The sequence below is a fragment of the Neomonachus schauinslandi genome, chromosome 15 (genome assembly GCF_002201575.2).
Source record: "Neomonachus schauinslandi chromosome 15, ASM220157v2, whole genome shotgun sequence".
In the NCBI taxonomy this organism is placed as follows: Eukaryota; Metazoa; Chordata; class Mammalia; order Carnivora; family Phocidae; genus Neomonachus; species Neomonachus schauinslandi.
The window spans coordinates 2044209-2064591 of record NC_058417.1 but is presented as its reverse complement, the minus strand read 5'-3'; the positions used below and the strand labels follow the sequence as shown (position 1 = coordinate 2064591).

Genomic DNA, 20383 nt, shown 5'->3' with positions numbered 1-20383 from the left:
GATTTAAGGGGAGGGAAACGGACTCTAGCTCTGGGTGGGTGGTGTGACTTGCATGTACAGCGAGGGAAGAAGCTGATGGCCACCATCTTCGGAGACCGTCACATACAGCAAGCACGCCATTTTGGCTGCCTGTGGAGCGAAGAATTGGTTTGGGGGAGCCGGATGGAGGAGGGAAAGTAGGAGGGGAGATTGGGGAAGATGGCGTATCATGAACTCAGGACTACAACTAACCTAATTTTCTGTGCTTGAGGTACAAAAAAATAAAATAAAAATAAAAATCCCAAGCCAAAATCAACCAAATAAAACAGGATTCCATAACCCAAATCAGAAAAACCCAACAAAAAAGTGACAAGACCGTATGAAACCTTCAGAAAGTGTACGTCAGCTTTTGGTAAATTAAGATGCTGACTTTCAAACAGGGAGAAAGAGAAGGAGGCAGAGCATGTCTCTCGTGTTCCCTGCACTCTGTCCCCAGGAGGGGGTATGGGGGTTGAGCCCCAAAACTTGGAATCAGTTCCGTTGAGGTGCGTGGCCAGCAAGAACCCCTCCCCACCGCCCGGCCCCATCCCCAGATGGCAGTCAGTCAACCTTGGCCTGCAGTAGGTAAGCTGCTTGGTAAGCTCTTACCCAAATCTTAGAACTAAAACCACATCCCCGCCAAGACTCGCGCCTCCCAGCGGTGTTTTCCAGACTTCGATTAGCGGCCCACTAGTGGATTGGGAAACTCGCCTCAGTTGGTCACGAACTAGGACGCAAGGAGCAAGGCTACATTGTTCGACGAAACTTTCATGTCAATAATTCCTTCACTTACTCATTCAGTAAGTACTAGTTGAACACCTACTATGTGCCGGGTGCCAGGAATTCAGAAGAAAGTAAAACACACAAATGTGTGCGTGTGTGTGTCCCTCACAGAGGGATACTGTGTGTGTCAGAAAGTTGCCGCCCAAACACTCAGGCCTCTCCTTCCCTTTTCAGCACGAAGGCTTAGTGGAAGAAGAGAAACTCTGCCCTTGGCCGGCCGCCCGTTTGGCGGGGCTCACAAGGTTCATGTTGCCTGGGCCACGCAAGGGGCTTGGTGAGGTCGGATCCCTCTGCCCAGGGAGGGCTGCCTCCTGCCTCCGCCCCCCTGTGCCTCTGGTCCTGGAGGGGCTTTATTCCCCGGACAGCGATGCCCCCCAGCCCCGAGCCGGGGAGCCTGGCTGCTGAGTCCGCGCACGTTGGGCAAGAGCAGAGAACCGGCCCCTCTGATCCCTGCCAGGGATATTTGGAGACACCAGCAATTCTGGGAAATCCGGGGGCAGGGAGGGAAAGGGGGGAGGGGCAGAGGGGACCCTGTGAACTGCCCCCCAGCCCCTCCTGGCCTGGACCCCTCCGAACTGTGCGGTGAGGAGCGAGGTGGCTGGCGTGTGGGGGTGAAGGGGGGAGAGGCCAGGAGACCCCTTTCTCTGGGAAGAACGGAGACAGTCATGTCCCCACGCCCCCGCCACGCTTTGCCTGAGTTCCAACCCCGTTTCCGCTTCTATTTACTGTCCAAAGTCCCGGGGGCAGGAGATGCCAGGTTAGAACCACGTGGACCCTGGGACACAGGGGCTCAGGGGCCTCGCCTGGACCAGCCCTCCTGGTTCCACCTGCTCCACTTCTCGCTGTAGCCCCTCCTTGCCCTGGGGCCTGGGCCACCCGAGCCACCGGGGAGTCAGCCCTCCATACCTTTCACAGGTAACCGAGGTGGGGGAGGCAGGTGGGACTGGGGATATTCGGTATTGAGGAGACCCTTGTTCAGGGACAGTGGGGGCCAGATGGATGGGGGGTGGTTTGGTCCATGAGTGTGGACGAGGGCTCCTGGCCACGTCAAGGCCCGAGCAGTCTCCTGAGAAGGGACAGGACCCAGCTGTATTTCTGCCCCACACTCACCTCCAACCTTAGACCCAACCCAACCTGCTCCCACCCTACATCCAACCCCATCATCAGCCTCTGCCCAAAGTAGCATCTTAGCACAAGCCTTAGCCCCGAGCTCAGCCCCAGCCCTAAGGGGAACCTCAGCCCAACCCAGCTCCGGCCCTGGACCCGGCATGGCCAAGGACTTTCAAGACATCCAGCAGCTGGACTCCGAGGACAATGACCACCCGCTGGGTGGAGGTGAGGGCCTGGGCCCTCGTGGGCACAACCCCAGGAGAGGAGACAGGTTCTGCGTAGGTGAGTGTCCGGTTTCTGGGGCTTCACTCCGTCTAGCTGCTGGTGGCTCTCTGTCTCGCTGAGGTCACATTCACCCGAGACCAGGGACAGGGCTTCTCTGGGTATATGACGCCCGTCTCCTCTGCTTGCCCCCTGACCTCACCTTGCTCGCTACCCGCCCCTCCCCCCGGGGCCCCTGAGGGCGAGGGAATAACTCAAAGCTGGAGATGACTTTGTCCGCCTTCCTCCCAACCTGAGCAGGGTGTGCGTGCGCGTGTGCACGTGTGTGCCGTGTGTGTGTGTGTGTGCAAGGAAAGCACATGCAGCAGGAGGGTGTGTATGTGGGAGGGTTGGGGGATGGGGGATGGGCACAGAGAGATCCCGGGAGACCCCCACTCCCCTAAGCGCCCTGCCTAGATCTTTCTCTAGCAACTCCTGAAGGAAGACTCAAGTGTCTGGGAGCTGTTTTCAGGCGAGAGAGATCTGAGCTGAAGGGCAGGAGCCAGGAGCCGGGGAGGGGGTCTCGTGATGGAGCGAGGCTCCATGGAGACAGGAGCTCAGGGAGGGGGTTGGTTAGCCTGGGCTGGGAGGGGGGCCCTCATTCCCGAGGCTGGCAGACAGCGGGAGGGTGGGAGCTGATCAGGGCAAGGGCAGCAGGAGGGACAAGCGTCCCCACCCACGGCTTCTCCCTTCCCGGGTGGTGAGCGGGGGGTGGTCAGGGGCGACATGAATCACACCCTGTGCGTCCTCAGTGCCCATGTGATGCCTGCTGTGTAGTGAACACTCGGGATGATTTTGGATATTGTCGGATCCTCTGAGGGTGAGAGGATTCAGTTTAAGCAGGAGGCTTGGACAGAGTCGAGAGGTTTTGGATTTCACAGAGGAGGGAGCTCACCCCAAAAGACCTGATGGACAGCACCTGCTTTTCCAGGACAGGCTTCTGCCTTTCCCAGCGCTCTAGAAGCCTACAGTTTTCCGCCAGCTTGGCAATGTTTCAACCACTGTTTCCTCAAAACCCCTTTTCCTGCCCCCCTCCCTGCTCCTTTCTCCTTCAAGGACTGTAATTATGCATGTATTCATGGCCCCACAGCTCACTGATGCTCTCCCTGTTGTTGTTTTTTTTAATTCTTTTCTCTTTCAGTGTTTCTTTTTATATAGTTATTATTGCTGTGTCTCCAAGTTCACTAATCTTTATTGAAGTCTCATCTTCCACTAATTCTACCCAGTGGATTTTCCATTTCAGACATTGTAGTTTCATGCCTAGGAGTTCAACCCGGGACTTTTAAGTATCTTCCTTGACTTGTACTTATGTTTTTTGTTTTTTTTTTTTAAAAAGATTTTATTTATTTATTTGAGAGAGAAAGAGAATGAGAGAGAGAGCACATGAGAGCGGTTATGGTCAGAGGGAGAAGCAGACTCCCTGCAGAACAGGGAGCCCGATGCGGGACTCGATCCCAAGACCCCAGGATCATGACCTGAGCCGAAGGCAGTCACTTAACCAACTGAGCCACCCAGGCGCCCCTTGTACTTATGTTTTTGAACAGAATACAGTTACAATATATGTTGTAATGTCCTGTGTCTGCTAATTCTAACCCCTGTGTCCATTCTGGGTCAGTTTTGATACATTTATTATTATTATTTTTAAAGATTTTATTTATTTATTTGACAGAGAGAGACAGCGAGAGAGGGAAAACAAACAGGGGGAGCAGGAGAGGGAGAAGCAGGCTTCCCGCTGAGCAGGGAGCCTGATGCGGGGCTTGATCCCAGGACCCTGGGGATCATGACCCGAGCCGAAGGCAGACACTTAATGACTGAGCCACCCAGGCGCCCCAGTTTTGATACATTTATTAACCTCCTCATTACGAGTTGTGTTTTCCTGTCTCTCTGTATGCCTGGTAATCTTCGATTGTGGGCTAGACATTGTGAATTTTACCATGTCGTGTGCTGGATATATTTGTATTCCTCTAAATATTCTTGAGCTTTGTTCTGGGGTGTGGTTAAGCAATGTAGAGTCAATTTGATCCTTTTGGGTTTTGCTTTTATGGCTATTTTTTTTTTTTTTTAGAAAATCTGTTACTTTATTTTTTTTTAAGTTTATTTAACTTTTTTAGTAATCTCTACACCCAACTTGGGGCTTGAACTCATCACCCTGAGATGAAGATTTGCATGCCCTTCCGACTGAGCCAGCCAGGCGTCCCTGCCTTTATGATTGTTAGGCGGGTCTGGAGCACCCCTGGAGCACCCCTGAAGCACCATTCCTGGACCTGTATAAGTGCGAGGCACTGTTCCCCAGCCCTTTTGGGTTGGTTTTGTCCTGGCCTGGGGTAGTTTTCCTGACATGCATATGTTGATCAGTGCTCAGCAGGTTGCTTGAGGGAAGCCTCTGCAGACCTCCAGGATTCTGTGGGCAGCTCTCTCCTCTTTGATACCTTGTTCTGTGACCTCTGCCACCTTGGTCATCCCCAACACCTCGGGGAGTCTGCTGGGCTCTGCTTGGATTTCCCTCCCTGCTGCCCAGCTGAAACTTTCCCCTAGCAGCAGCTGGGGAACCACTGGGCTCATCTTGTTGTTCCCATCTCTCAGGGATCCTTGCCCTTTGTTGCCTGATTTTCAGGTGTCTTGGAAAAGGTGGCTTCTCATACTTGCCTGTTTTTTTTGTTTTGGTTGTTTCTGGCAGGGAGGGGGAATCTAGCCCCCATCTTTCCATGTCTGGCAGACCCTTTTATCTTCAAACTTGCCTGGGCAGTGCTTTTTATGTTTTACCTCATTTTGTTCTCAGAACAGTCCAATCAGGTCGCTGCTCTTCTTACCCCCATTTTTAAAAGTTGTGATAAGAATACTCAATATGAGTTCTGCACCATAGCACATGTCAGTGCAGGTGTAAGGATATACCACAGATGTCTGGAACTTAGTCGTCTTGCATAACCAAAACTTTACACCCATTGAACAGCAACTCCCGTTTCCCCAGACCCTGGCAACCACCCTTCTACTCTTGATGTCTGTGAGTCTGGCTATTTTAGATACTAGAAGTGGACATGAGAAAATTTGAGGCACCAAGCGGTCGAGTGACTTGCGTGTGATCTCAGAGCTAGCTGGTGGCACAGCTGGACTCAGCCACAGGCGGTCCGACTTCAGAGTGGAGGTGCGGGCATAGATCGCTGAGCTAGCCCAGAACTGGGGTTTCTGGATCATGGGTCAGGTTGGGAAGCAGGACAAGGGCAGTGGACAGGGTTTGAGAGAACAGTCAGACTCAGCCACGGGGTCCTGGCTGGGTGGGGAAGACCGTGGTCAGGGAGGGCTTCTGGATGGAGAGATGCCCAGAGGATGGGGAGGGTGGGAGGGGAAGGGTGTGCGGAGGGGAGGCTGTGCTCAGAGAGGGGGAGTGGGCAGTGGAGGTCAGAGACATGGCCTCTCTGAGTCAACATGGGGTCCTGAGTGTGTCTAAAGGGGGGGGAAGGTGACAGTCATTGGTGTGAGGATTTCAAGAGTTCTGGGTGGTCACTCACAGGGAGTGTCCACTTCAGGATGGTGACAGGAGGTGAACTTGGGAGGAAGACTCTGGGCCCCTGCCTGACCACCCCAGGACGCAGAGGTGCCTGGTGTCATGGCAGCAAGCAGACAGAAAGGTGGGGTCTGAGCCAAAGAGGAAGCATCTTGTTTGCAGGTGGACGGTGCAAAAGCAGGGGGTGTGTTTGTGAGTGTGTGAGATCGTGCGTGTCTGTGTGTACACGTGTGAGGAGACATGTGAACGTGTGCCTCAGTGAGTGTGTGCACAGCTCTGAGCGGGACAGTGAAATGAGAGGAGTGTGCACACATGGGGGGGTTGGGGTTCAGTCTGGCCAAGGGCAGGGAGAGATTTCTGTGAGGTTCTGCTGAAGCTAGAGGGGAGAGTTGGTGGTGGAGCAAGGGGTTCTGGGGGCCCCAGGGCAGAGGGACATGCCAGAGGAGAAGGACGGGGGCTGGGAGGGCAGACCCCAGGGAGCCGTCTGCGGTGGAATGACCCGCAGTAAGGAATGAGGGGTCTGTCGTTGCGGTTTGGGACTTGTCTGAGCGGCCCAGGCATGGACTGTGAGAACACAGGGCCTGGACCCCGGTACCCCAGGTCCAAGAGCGGGGCTTTGCGCACAGATGATGTGAACTATCGTGGGCCCTGTGCTTTGTGTTGCACTTACCTGTGTTGGTGTGTGTGCGTGTCTGCCTGTGTTCATGGGGCGGCGAGTGTGCGAATGCGCGCGTGTGCAATGCCTGGCCCCTGGGGTCAAAGCCCAGTGACTCCCTGCACAATCAGCCCCCATCTGCTTCCCTCCCACCCACCGGGGGAATGTGCCTCCTCAGACTTCTGTTCCCCAGGGGTCTCCCATATGTCCACTCTCTGGGTTCCCCCTCCCCAGGCCCCTCCTTCTGACACCCCTTCTTCTCCGGCAGGGACCCCCACGCAGCCGCCCCTTCCGCTGCAGCGCTTCTGCTCCACCTTGCGCCTCAGTCTGCTCGTCCTGGGCTTCAACGTCCTGCTGCTGGCGGCCATCTGCGTGATTGGGTCCCAAAGTGAGGGTCGCAGGGGCCAGCCGGGAGGGGGGCGCCGAGCCGGGGGCCACGAGAGCTCGGGAAGCGCAGTGAGAGGGCAGTAAGGAGCAGCGCTGGGACAGCTGTGGGGCGGTGATGGGACCGGGAGGGGGCGGGGACGTGGGCAGGCTGGGGCTGTGAGGCCGGACACAGCCCTCCCCACTTTGTCCTGTTCCCTCTGTCTCCTGGCAAGGAGCACAGCTGCAAGAGGAGCTGCGGATCCTAAAGGAAAACTTCAGCCACTTCTCCAACGGCGTCCTGTCGGAGATCAGCACTCTCTTCTCCCATGGTGCGTGGAGGCTCCGGTGAGGCAGGGGCTGCGGCTTATCCGCGCGCGCTGGGTTGGCTGCGCTGGGTGCTGGACGCCCGGTGCCCCGTCTGCAGGAGGGGCGTGTTTGGGGTGCTGGGGGTAGGACACCCAGCCCGAGAAGCTGGGCAGGGCGTCCAGGGACGCTGATCCCTGGGCCGAGGGAGCCTGAAGGATGAACAGGCAGGTGAAGACGATGGGGGTTCGTGCCAGGTAGAGGGAACAGAATCTGCAAAGCCAGGAGGTGAGGAAGACTACCGTCCATTCCCATGTGACCCTTTGCAGTGTGGCAGGGGCAAAGTGGCGAGGGCTGGGCAGAGAGGCGGTTAGGGGCCGGTCCCGCAGGCAGGGACCTCGTGCTAATGAAGAGAGGCCCTGTTCTGAGAACATGGGGACCTGCTGAGGGGGTTGAAGCAGGAGAGCGGCCGGCGCAGGTGTGTGCCTTAGCAAGCCACTGTGGGGACGGGGTGGAGTCAGGGAGGCTCGGGTGGGCACGGATGGAGGGCCGTTAAGGAGGCAGAAGGGAGGGAGATTGGTGAGCCTTCCTCTTTCTCAGGGCGCAGTGCCAGTCACCAGCTGACCTCTCTGGAAGCCAAGCTGGAGAAACAGCAGAGGGACCTGAAAGCAGGTCAGAGACCCCCCGAGCTTGAGTGTGTGCGTGTTGCGTGTCCCCAGTCCCGAGGCTGGCGCGCCGTGGGGGGGTCCCGGCAGGTGGGCACCCCCACCGCCCACATCCCGCCCCCCCATGCCACGCCCTAGATCACGCCGCCTTGCTCCTGCATCTGAAGCACTTCCCCGTGGACCTGCGCATCCTGACTTGTCAGATGGCCTTCTTCCAGAGCAATGGTAGGGACAGAGGGGGCCTCCCGCCCAGTGCGCCTGCACCCGCCGGCGGGCTCTCACCTCCCCGGGCCCCTGCCCCCGCAGGCACACAGTGCTGCCCCGCTAACTGGCTGGAGTACGGGGGCAGCTGCTACTGGTTCTCCCGCTCCGGGAAGACCTGGGCCGAGGCGGACCGGTACTGCCAGCTGGAGAGCGCGCACCTGGTGGTCATCAACTCCAGAGAGGAGCAGGTGAGACTGCACCTTCCCGGGGTGCAGCTGGGAGGCTGGGTCAGGCTGCTTTCTTATCGGTTTTTAACCAAAGGAAGAGTCCAGAGGCGGAGGTCTGGGAGAGCCCTGGGAAGTTCATGGTGAAGCAGCCACTGATTTTAAGAGGTGGGACATTATTGGAGCCAGGAGCCAGGTGAGCAGGTGATGAGCGGCAGGTGGGGAGACAGAATTCCAGACGGAATGAGCTGAAGGGCCACGGGCTTGGGTGGAGAGCACAGTGCCAGCGCTCAGTGCCTTCTTGCTGCATGTGGATGGGTGGTCACTGGGCGAAAGGGACAGAGCGGGTAGAATTCCCAGAGACACACCTGCCATGGGTTACTGGGTCCCTCCAAAGAGTTCCTGGTCTCCCCTGCCCGCTGCCACCACCGGCCACAACCCCAACACCAGAGTTCGCAGGGGACAGCCAAGCCGTTAGGATAGGTGGAGACATTTTTTCAAAAAGGAGGATGTGACTGGCAAAAGTCTTTGCTCGGTGAGAAACACTTCCATATATTCACCTGTAATCCTCACGACCCCACGGGCAGGCACTCTTATCCCCTTCGAGGGAGGGAGAGATGAGGGGACTAAGGAAACAGTACATGTTGCCAGAATACATTTATCAAATATATATCCAATATATGTATTTATGTATATCAAATACTAAGTAAATATGTAAATATATAGATAAACATATACATTATAAATATATAAATATATAAAGGAATTTCTCCTACGGATTGTGAATACGTGTTGTTTCCAATTTTTAAAAACTGAGTAAGCGTCTTCTCTTTTAATAGATATGTATCTCATTTACATTTGTTTTTAACAGACATATTTAACCTCAAGCCTGTCTTTTTTTTTTTTTTTCCTGCCGATATTCTTCTTTTGTTTTCTCACGTTTGCTGTGTGAGATGTATTCTTTTTGTTTTCTCCCCTACGGTATTTTGAACTACATGTAGCTTCTTTTTGGTTATACTAGTGATTACTTTGATCATTTTAAACGATGGGCTGAAATTTATCGGCTTCAAAAAAAGTCAAAGAGTTCATACAACTTTCCATATGAAAGATGAGGAAACCAGTCTACTTACATTCTTCACATGCCTCCTCTTTTTTTTCTTTTTAAAGATTTTATTTATTTATTTATTTGACAGAGAGAGACACAGTGAGAGAGGGAACACAAGCAGGGGGAGTGGGAGAGGGAGAAGCAGGCTTCCCACTGAGCAGGGAGCCCAATGTGGGGCTCGACCCCAGGACCCCGGGATCATGACCTGAGCTGAAGGCAGACGCTTAACCGACTGAGCCACCCAGGCGCCCCAAGCCTCCTCTTTTTTGTTTGTTTGTAAGTAAGCTCCATGCCCAATATGGGGCTGGAACTCACAACCCCGAGATCAAGAGTTGCATGCTCTATCGACTGGCCAGCCAGGTGCCCCGCCTTGTTCTTTTTTTAAAAATTGAGATATAATTGACATATAATATGGTGTAAGTTTGAGGGGTACAATGTGTTGGTTTGATACATGTGCATGTTGCAATATAATTACTCCAGTAGCATCAGCTAACACCCTTAGCCCTTCACAGATTTTCACTTTTTTGTGCGGAGAGCAATGAAGAGCTAGTCTCTTAGCAACTTTGAAGTTTATAATGCCTCCTTCTTTTCTCTCTGAGATTCCGTAAGCATTTTGCCTGAATAGTTGGAGTCTTTTCTGTCTTTGAATCTCATTAGCCTCGTCCAGATATATCTTGGTGTTGCTCCTTCTCTCTGTAATTTTCCTCCGGGGCCAGGAGCATCCTCTTAATTCGTAAATTTAGGTTTCCTAAATTCTTAAATATAATTTTAATTTGAACCTTTTTTTCTTGTGCGTTCTCTTTCCTTTTCTGGAACGGGTCATCCAAACGTCCCTCTGTTGTCTGCTGTCCACAGCCCCCACCCTATACTTCTGTCTTTCTCTTTCCCTCTGTGTGGCAGTCCTGTCCTCAAGCCCATTGTTCATGCCCCGACTTGGCTTTCTGCTAAGTTCCTGGGCTTTTTTGCATGGCTCAAATCTTTCTCTTGGGTTTCTTCCCTTCACTTATCATTGTGTTCTCTTTCTTCTTGGATGTCTTCTTTGATATTTTATATCATTCGTCTCCTCTTTAATTTTGCATAAGTTCCATGATCACGGCCCCCCCCTCCCCCGCCGCCATTTTTTTGAATGGGTGCAATTCTTTCTTGCCTGTTATTTACCCAGGAATAGGGGAGATGAATTCACCTGGCACTATTGATTCCTCCCCTCAGTCTTCAACCCAGAGGGCTGGATATCGGCGATTTGTATTCCGTTCGGTCATTCAGCTTCCGGTGGCAGCAGGAAGAGGGGGTGGGGACAGCAGGTGGCAGCAAACAGAATATCTGGTCTCTAGCACTTTCTCTCCAGCTCTGTTGACGCCTCTGAATTTGTGGGGCAGGCCCCCCAGCCTCCTCATGCACAGAATGCTGTCCTGTTGGCAGGATTCTAGAATTAATTCAAGGGTGCTGTCATACCTGTGCTCAAGTGAGGTGGTCTGCAATCGTTATGGGGTCTCTAGGAAGCAAATGGAATTAGGAAATTTCCCTCCAAACGGGGTTGTAGACCCTCCACATGCTATCAAAGGGAAGGGCTAGGCGTGTATGTTAATCAGGCCATCCCCCCGTTTCCTCTATATCTCCCACTGCTACCCTTCCAAAACATGGGGCTAAAGTCTCTTCTGTAAGAGAAAGCCATGTGGGAGTCTGTTGTCCTCGGGGGTGTGCATGAGTCCTGGGGAGCTGTCTCAGAGACCACCTCCTCCCCACCCCTGCCCTCACACACTTCCCTCAGACTGCAGACCCCATGTAGCCAAGTCATAAGGGGGTCTGGGCAGTGGGTCCAAGCTTGAAAGGCCCAGGGCCTGGCAAAACTCCAGAAACCACAGCTACACAGAGAAGCAGGAACAGGAGGAACAGGGCACATGCCCTTGAGAGGCAAGTGAAACCGAGATCTTTTTTTTTTTTTTAAGATTTTATTTATTCATTTGAGACACAGAGATACAGAGAGAGAAAGTATAAGCAGGGAGAGAGGCAGAGGGAGAGGGAGAAGCAGGCTCCTTGCTGAGCCAGGAGCCCGATGTGGGGCTTGATCCCAGGACCCTGGGATCATGACCTGAGCTGAAGTCAGATGCTTAACGATCTGAGCCACCCAGGCGCCCCTGAAACCGAGATCCTTAGTGGGTGTTGGGGTCCCATGGGGGCAGCAGGGGCCAGAGTCAGGATTCCAAGAGTTCGAGGTGGGCAGAAGACACCAGAAGATGAGAGTTGGGGTAGCAGCTGTGAGCTGGGAATGAGGTGGGGTGCTGAGTCGGGGGGAGTGGTCACAAACCCCAGCACTGGAATTCCTGGGTTCCTCCAACTACCTCGAGTTCCTTAATCTCACCTGTGAAGTGTGAATCACCAGGGTGCCCAATTTAAAGAGCTCTTGAAGGATCAAATAAGATAACCTTTGGAAAGCACTTAGCACGAGGTTTAGCCCCGCAAAGTTCCACTCAGCAATAACTCCAGTTCCAGAAGAAAAAGCAAAAATAGTTGTTTTGGGAGCGGACGCTTCAGCCTGGGGACAGAGGGAGCTGGACAAGACGGAGGCAGCCGCAGCTGCTTGCACGGAGGTTCAAGGCACTAGAACCTTCCTTCCCTCCTGTTTTCCAGAAATTCATTGTCCAACACACAAACCCCTTCAATGCCTGGATAGGTCTCACTGACAGCGAGGGCACCTGGAAATGGGTGGATGGCACAGACTATCAGCAGAACTACAAGTAAGTGGCCTCCCCTCTGCCCTGTTGGTTTGGCCTGGGGCCAGCCCCCTGGTCTTTTGCTCCATTACACTCCCACCCTTCCCCCGGGGACCAAACTCCCAACCCTCTCCCTCCCAGGCTGCTGCATCCCCTCCCTGAACCCCTCCTCCTTGGCTGTGCTTTTCTGAGGTGGGGATGAGCGTTGCAGGGCTGGGGGTCAGAGCTTGAGCTCCATCCTGCCTTCCTAGGAACTGGGCGGCCACTCAGCCAGATGACTGGCAGGGGCATGAGGTGGGTGGAGGTGAAGACTGCGCGGTAGTCCAGGCGAATGGACGCTGGAACGACAATTTCTGCAAGCAGGTGCAACGCTGGGTGTGCGAGATGAGGCTGAACATCACGGCTTAGGAGCCCGCCCCCCTGCCCCGCCCCCAGCTCTCTGCAGGGGGGATTTTGAAGAAAGGAAAAATAGAGGGGAGGGGTCGAGACAGGAGGGAGGGTGTGCTGTGAGCATCACAGACCCCCAGAGACACTGAGGTCCTGCCTCCTTCCGCAAGTCACTGTCATGATTATAATTTTCAGCTCGCTCCATGGGGTAGGGAAAGAAGATGCAAGTATTTGAAATTGCATGGACTGGTCATTTGGAACTGGGAGATGTGGGGAGCAAAGAAGAGGGGGGCATCTGGAAGAGACAGATTTAGTCCTAGACAGCTGCCCCTTGAGACCCCATCCCAAGGGACACGGGTCAGGGAGGGGAGGGGGGTTTGGAGCAGAGATGCTCAGCTCGAGGCAGCAGGTGGGGGCCGGAGGGACTGCATGGGGAAGCAGCTCCCCCCCACCCCAGGGGATCTCCCACAGAAGAGGTTTCAGGGAACAACGGGGCTCCTCCCAACCCCAGGAGCTGTGGTTTGGCTGACGGGGGCTGCAGAAAATGCTTGCTAAGGGAACGGGGTTCGGTAAGACGCTGTCCCCTATCTGCAGTGGGACCACCTCTTCTGGACCCCTAAGAGATCTAGACCTTTCTCTAGCACAGGGTGTCACCAGCCGCTTCCTCTGGGGCTAAATGTCACCTTCCAAAATCATTCTGAAGCCAATATTAAGAGGTTCTTGAAGCAATTAGAGTTGTTTTATTTTTACTGCAAAAGTAATATATACTATTAGGAAAAAATGCTTCTCTCTCACACACACAGGGATGCTCCTCACGCCTCCCACCTCTCCCAGAGTTAACTGTCTTGTGGCCATTGGATTAGGGCTCTCCAAAGAACCAGCAGGATGTGTGTGTCTGTGTATGTGTGATTTATTAAAGAGATTTATTACAAGGAATGGGCTCATGCGGTTATGGAGGGTGGCAAGTCCCAGGTTCTGCAGGTGCGCGGGTGAGCTGGAGACCCCGGAGAGCCAGTGACCCCAGTTCCAGTCTGAGTCCAAAGCATGAGACCCAGGAGAGCCGACGGTGTGGCTCCATGTGAAGGCAGCAAACTCAAGACCCAGGGAGGGCGGATGTTTCCATCGCAGCCTGAGCCAGCAAGAAAGCCCGGGTCCCAGGGTGGAGGGGTCAGGCGGGAAGGACTCTGTCTTACTCCCGGGAGGGTCAGTCTTCTTGTTCCCATCAGGGCTTTAGCCAACAGAGCCGGCCGGCCCAGTCTGCTCTACCAGTTCCAATGCTCATCTCATCCCCAAACACACTCAGAATCGTGTCTGACCAACTCCCGAGGTGCCCCGTGGTCCCGTCCAGCTGACCCACGGAATCACCCGTTCCACGTGTCCCATCGGGACGTTTCCCGCGTTCCTGCGTGGATGCAGCAGAACATATCACTAGGTCGCGTGCTCCTCCTGCTTCCCTGGGTCTGTGGGCGTCCGTCCAGCCTCTGCTGTTCCCTGACCAGTTTATGTTACCGCAGCGGTAGAGAGTTCCAACGTATGGATGTGCCACACGTGACTCAGACATGCCCTAGGGTGGACGGCGAGCTGCTATTTTTGCCTGTTTTCACATGTCCTATTTCAAGCGGTTGCTGCTTCTAGCCTCGCACCGTGCTGAGACTTCCTAGCGTTCACTTGCAAAGTTCTCTAGGACATCTCCTTCAAAAAGTGGTGGGACTGATCATTCGTGCAGCTTGAAGTCTTGTGGGGCTCGAGGCAGCCGCCCCTGCTGCTCAGAGAAGCTCACTTTTGGTGCTTTGGCTGTGTCTCCCAGCATTGACATCAGAATTTCTAAATAATAGATGCAAACGGGTATTTCTTTATTGATCACTTGTGAGTGTTACTTAGTAACTCTCTATCATGTCGACGGGGCACAATCTTCTCGTTCAGTCTGCAACAATTTTAATTTAAATCCTAAATCAGGATCCGTATGGGTTATGGCTGGGTCGACCCTGGTACCTGCTGAGCCCAGCGGTATGATCCGGTTTCTAGCTCCTTGCACAACTTCTGTTTCTTCTGAAGTTAATAATTGTTTCACTTAAAAATTTTTTTTCTTCGTATGCTTTGAACCTATTGCAAAGTCATCCTTGACTGTACAAAGCCTGGGTATAATTTTCTTTTTTTAAAAATGTTTAAAAAGATTTTATTTATTTATTTACTAGAACGAGAGAGAGAGACAGCAAGAGAGGGAACACAGCAGGGGGAGTGGGAGAGGGAGAAGCGGGCTTCCTGCCGAGCAGGGAGCCCAACATGGGGCTTGATTCCAGGACCCTGGGATCATGACCTGAGCCGAAGGCAGACGCTTAACCGACTGAGCCACCCAGGCGCCCCATGGGTTTAATTTTCTACACACGCTGACTGGTCATCTAACCAGGATCTGAGCTGCACTTCATTCCTAGAGCCACATGGGTGAATGTGAGTTTTATGGGGCCTGAAGCGTACACAGTTTTGAGGAGCCCTCCTTAGAAAAAAAACAACATTATGGGGGCGCCTGGGTGACACAATCAGTTAAGCATCTGACTCTTGGTTGTGACTCAGGTCTTGATCTCAAGGTCATGGGATTGAACCCTGTGTCCAGCTCTGCGCTCAGCGGGGAGTCTGCTTAAGATTCTCTCCCTCTCCCTCTGCCCCTCCCCACTGCAGTCTCTCTCTCTCAAATAAATGAATAAATCTTTAAAAAATAGCGTTACGAATACAAAAGCATCACAGCTAATATTTGCTTAAGTTAGACCCCCCACAACTTTATGAAGCTGAAAGCTACCGTGAACATCACAAAAGCCTGAAAAATGATACAATGTTTGTAACAATAGTCTAGCATACCTCAAAAATGCATTTTCCCTACACTTTTTTATGATGCAATACCGTTGGCTTCTGCATGTGACGAAGATGTCAGGTGACCTTCCAGAGAGAGGAGAGAAAGGTCATTGTAGCGTCCTCTTTATTGCGACCTCAAGTGCTTCAGAGCTTAGGAGGGATGAGTAGGCGACGCTTGGGGGATTTTTAGGGAGTGAAACTATTCTGTATGAACTCTACTGGTGGATACATGTCATTATACATGAGTTAAAACCCACAGATCAGGACTCATGGGTGGCTCAGTTGGTGAAGCGTCTGCCTTCGGCTCAGGTCATGATCCCGGGGTCCTGGGATCGAGCCCCGCGTCGGGCTCCCTGCTCAGCGGGGCGTCTGCTTCTCCCTCTGCCTGCCGCTCCCCCTGCTCGTGATCTCTCTCTCTCTCTGACGAATAAATACAAAAAATCTTAAAAAAAAACAAACCCAAAAAACCTCACAGGATGCACAACCCAGAGTGACCCGTAAAACAAACTATGGACTTTGGTTAATAACAACATATCACGGGGCGCCTGGCTGGCTCAGGTGGTAGAGCACGTGACTCTTGATCTCCGGGTCGCCAGTTCGAGCCTGTAAAGATTTCTTAAAAAAAAAAAAAAAAAAGTGTCAATATTGGCTCATCACTGGTATCCAAGGTACCTTTGTATTAAAGGCAAGGTGGGAGAGAAAAGGAAGACAAAACTAAAATGAAAATGGCAATTCTTTTGAGTTATTAGAATGACTCACTTGCCGAGAGAGTAAACCCGAGCGTGTTTCATGATAGTAAGCAGAACATTTATAGAGTCAAACGGTCTCTGAAAGATGAACAACTTAGCGGGAGCCAACAGCTTCCTAGAATAATAATAAGCAAAAATAAAAGTTGCTTATACTGTGCTTTTAGAAGTAATTTTGCCACAGCAATCTATCAAAGGAAGACCTGAATACACGCCAAAAAGAGAGATTAAAAAAATACTTATGGGGCGCCTGAGTGGCTCAGTCGTTAAGCGTCTGCCTTCGGCTCAGGTCATGATCCCAGGGTCCTGGGATCGAGTCCCACATCGGGCTCCCTGCTCAGTGGGAAGCCTGCTTCTCCCTCTCCCACTCCCCCTGCTTGTGTTCCCTCTCTCGCTGTGTCTCTCGCTCTGTCAAATAAATAAATTAAATCTTTAAAAAAAATAAAAATAAAATACGACTAAATTAAATTCATGTATAAATAACAAAAAGAGAACCACGACATCTTAGCTGTTTGTAAATGAAGAGCTGCTTTCCTATTATCACCATGATTCAAAGTGAAAGTTATCTAGAAAAGAAAGAAATACATCAAAACCTATGGGACACAGCAAAAGCCGGGCTCAGAGGAAAACGTACAACCTCATTTTTTAATTAAAGATTTTATTTATTTGAGAGAGAGATCGAGCGAGCACGAGTCAGGGGCAGAGGCAGAGGGAGAGGGAGAAGCAGATTCCCTGCTCAGAAGGGAGCCCGATGCGGGGCTCGATCTCAGGACCCTGGGATCATGACCTGAGCTGAAGGCAGACGCTTCACCGACTGAGCCACCCAGGCGCCTCAGGTTTTGACTATTGCAAACAAAGCTGCTGTAAACATTCATGCACAGGTTTTTATGTGAACACAAATTTTCATTTTTCTGGGATAAATATGCAAGAGGACAATTGCTGGGTCATATAGTGGTTGCACGTTTAGTTCCAGAAGAAAGTGACAAACCGCTTTCCAGAGTGGTCACCCCGTTTTCTTTCCCAACCACCCAGCACGTGAATGATCCCCTTTGTCTGTAGCCTCACCTGCATTTGGCTGCTATCATTCATTTTTAAAATTTTAGCTATTCTGGTAAGTGTGTAGTTGTTTATTGCTGTGGTTTCAATTTGCATTTCCCTGATGGCTGATGGTGCCATGCATCCCCTCATGTGCTTACTTCCCATCTGCATATCCTCTTTGGGGGAAACGTCTCTTTGTGGTTTTTTGCCCATTTTTCTAATAGGGTTCTTGGATTTTTCTACTGTTGGATTTTGAGAATTCTTTTTTTTTAAATATCTCATTGTGTAATTATAGTTGAGTGAATTTATTTGAAAAGCTTAGAAAGTATTTTTGGGGCGTCTGACTAATTTCTTTCAATAACTATATCTGAGCACCTTCTGAGAGCAAATCAATAAGTGAATAAGACAGTGTAAACCATTAAAGCCTACATTTGTCATCTCTTCACTGAGTGGGGTTCAGAGAATTCTTTACATATTCTAGACACTGGTCTTTTGTTGGGTATGTGGTCGGCAAATATTTCCTCCAAGTCTGTAGCTTGTCTTTTCTACCCTCTTAGCAAAGATCTGTTTACCAAAACACTCACATGAAAAAATAAAATCTTGGCAAAGCCCAATTAAGGAAGTGAGAGAAGTGACATGGCCACATGAGAGATTAAGCGACACTTTTCCTGTTTTTATAGAAATTTGGCTGCATTCCCAAAGCTGAGAATGATTGTTGATAATGCCCTCCTTTACGACGGGGCCGGATGCATCTAGGCAGGGTTTACCAAGAGGTGGCAAAACAAAGCAACACCATTCTTCCCAGTCTCCGTAAGAGAGGACTAGGGGGCTAGGGGGCTTGTTTCAAGGGAATTCTTAGACGTGGCAAGAGATTCGAGTCTTTTTTTTTCTCCATATGGAGGAGGGAAATGCTTCTCCACAGCCCATTAGCCAGATGCTGGAGTCCAAAGGGAACCACAGTAGAGCCGGGGTGTCTGCAAGGCGGGGAAGAGACAGTCATGTCACTCTCGGGCCAGCAGACGCTGTTGGGACGGCTGTTTGAGAGGGGCAGGAAGAGCGTTAGGGGAGGCTGTGGATGTGTCTCCAGGAGTTTTGAGGACAATCATGGAGAAAGAGACCCACCCTTGACAGGAGCCAGCTGAAGGCAAAGAACTGGGGCTGGAGGTTCCCCGGGCGTGAGTGGCTCAGGCTGCACTTGGTTATCGGTAGGGGCAAGGATGTGAGCCTGGTGGACTTCATGGATGCCAGGCTCGAGCCATACAGGGAGGACCCTGCCCAAGAGAAGTTGGGGCAGAGGGAGGCTGAAGGAGACCATGGGTGTGCAGCCGCACCCTGGGGCAGGAGCTGATGGTGGCCATCGGAGGGCAGCCAGATAATCCGTCTTCCTCGTGAGGGAGTGCTGTGGTGCAGAGAGTCCCATAGGAATCTCAGGGGCACCACCCACAGACCCCATGAAAGGCCATGTTGGAGGCCTGCTGTGAGAGCGTCTTAACCACCAGCCACAATGGTGCCAGATCATGGGCCTCTTCCTCAAATTCCTCTCTCCTTCGCCCCAACCCTTGAGGCCCCGGGAGGAGAAGAGGAAAGAAAGAGGAAGGGGGAACAGAACCGCGCATGACTCCTGTCCTAGATTCACCAGCAGCAGGCCCCGAAATGAGGACCTTTGTGCAAGTGATGTGCTAGAAAGTGTTCCTAGGAAAACAGGTAGGGGGTTGGGGAATGGGGAAGCCGGGTGAGGAAGAGGAGGAGGTCACACAAGGGTGCGGTGGAAGCTGACCCCGAGGGGAGACTCTTGTGAAAGGTACTCGTTAGGTAGTGTCTAGGTGATCTTGAGCACAGTCCTGTGCCCATGGTGGTGGTCTGTGACGAGCTCAGTCCCCACGACGTGCCAGGAACAGGGGATCTGGAGTATTTCTACTCTTGCACTGACGGCCATTGGTGGGCGAGCATGGACATCCCAAGATGCTTCCTGCTTTCTGTGTGTCTGGATGCAGCATGTTCCGGCAGCTGGATGGCGTCTTCCGACGAAAAGACACAGGTGTTGGCCGTGAAGAACAAGAGTGAACGGATCTGGAAGGAATCTGAGCAAAGCCTTGGCGGTGTCTGTTACGGCCCCGTCCTTGCAGATCCTGGGTGCACTGCATTAAGCTTCGCTCTAGTCTAGACTGGACTTTGAGACCTGGAGTTAAGACTGATCTTACAGCGAAATGTATAGGGAAGAAAAATCCGGGAGAGTTTGTCCAATACCAATGGAATGACTTATTAGTGTAGATGCCCTTTATCAGGTTGAGGAAATTCTTTTCTAGCCCCAGTTTGCTGAGAGTTCAAAAAAAAAAAGGAGTTATTTTGTTTCATGCCTATTCTGAACGAATTGGTACAGTTACATGGATTTTCTTCTTAGATCATTAATATGGCGGATTGCGTTGATAGATTTCTGAATATTGAGACTTGGGTCCTTGGGAAAACCTCCCTTGGTCGTAGTGCATGACTCTTGATACATTGCTAGATTTGCATCGCTAATATTTGGTTGAGGATGCTTGTATCTATGGTCACAAGAGATGCAGATTTGTAGTTTGCTTGTATTATCTTTGTCTGGTTTTGGCAGCAGGGAAAAAGCTAGCCTAATCAAAGGAGTTGAGAAGTGTTTCCCTCTCTTCGATTTTTCTGGACGAGATTCCGTAGGATTGGTATTGTTTCTTCTTGAAGCGTTTGGTAGAATTCTCTAGGCCAGAGATTTCTTTTTGGGAAGGTTTTAAACTAGGAATTCAGTGTCTTTAATAGTTACAGAACTACTCATTTGATTTATTTCATCTTAGGTAAGTTTTGGTAGTTTGTGATCTTTGGAGAATTGCCCCGTCTCACGGAAGTCACTAAAATTTTGTGCGTAGAGTTTTCCATAATGTTCCTTTATTATCCTTTTAATCTCTTCAGAGTCTAACGGGACATTCCCTCTTTTATTCCTGATATTAGTAATTTCTGTTTTTTCCCTGTTTTTTTTTTTCTTTGTCAGTCCTGCTGCAGGTTGATCAATTATATTGATCCTTTCAAAGAACCAGCTTTTGGTTTCATTAATTTTCTCTATTCTGTTTTCAATTTGATTGATTTTTGCTCTTTGCTTTATTTCTTTTCTTCTGCTTGCTTTCGGTTTTTGTTCTTTTCATAATTTCTTAAAGTGGGACGTTAGGATGTTGACTTAAAACCTTTTTTTTTCTTTCTTTTTCTTTTTTTAAAAAAGATTTTATTTATTTATTTATTTATTTTTAAAGATTTTATTTTTGGGCGCCTGGGTGGCTCAGTTGGTTAAGCGACTGCCTTCGGCTCAGGTCATGATCCTGGAGTCCCTGGATCGAGTCCCGCATCGGGCTCCCTGCCCGGCAGGGAGTCTGCTTCTCCCTCTCCCACTCCCCCTGCTTGTGTTCCCTCTCTCGCTGTGTCTTTCTCTGTCAAATAAATAAATA

The 20383-nt window shown here is 51.4% G+C and overlaps 1 protein-coding gene across 4 annotated transcripts; it reads left to right on the top strand.

Moving 5' to 3' along the window:
• The first annotated feature begins 2069 nt into the window (after positions 1 to 2069).
• On the top strand, positions 2070 to 12507 carry ASGR2 (asialoglycoprotein receptor 2). Of its 4 annotated transcripts, none has more exons than XM_021694725.1 (8): positions 2070 to 2136; positions 6598 to 6717; positions 6929 to 7024; positions 7599 to 7670; positions 7802 to 7888; positions 7970 to 8115; positions 11825 to 11931; positions 12159 to 12507. In XM_021694725.1, exons 1-8 carry the CDS (start codon positions 2070 to 2072, stop codon positions 12313 to 12315), a joined length of 852 nt encoding a protein of 283 aa, XP_021550400.1. In that variant the 3' UTR covers positions 12316 to 12507. The 4 variants fall into 4 exon arrangements, with proteins under 4 accessions (XP_021550400.1, XP_021550399.1, XP_021550398.1 ...); XM_021694724.1 differs by having other exon boundaries at positions 6598 to 6732; XM_021694723.1 differs by having other exon boundaries at positions 2070 to 2193.
• The last annotated feature ends 7876 nt before the right edge of the window (positions 12508 to 20383 follow it).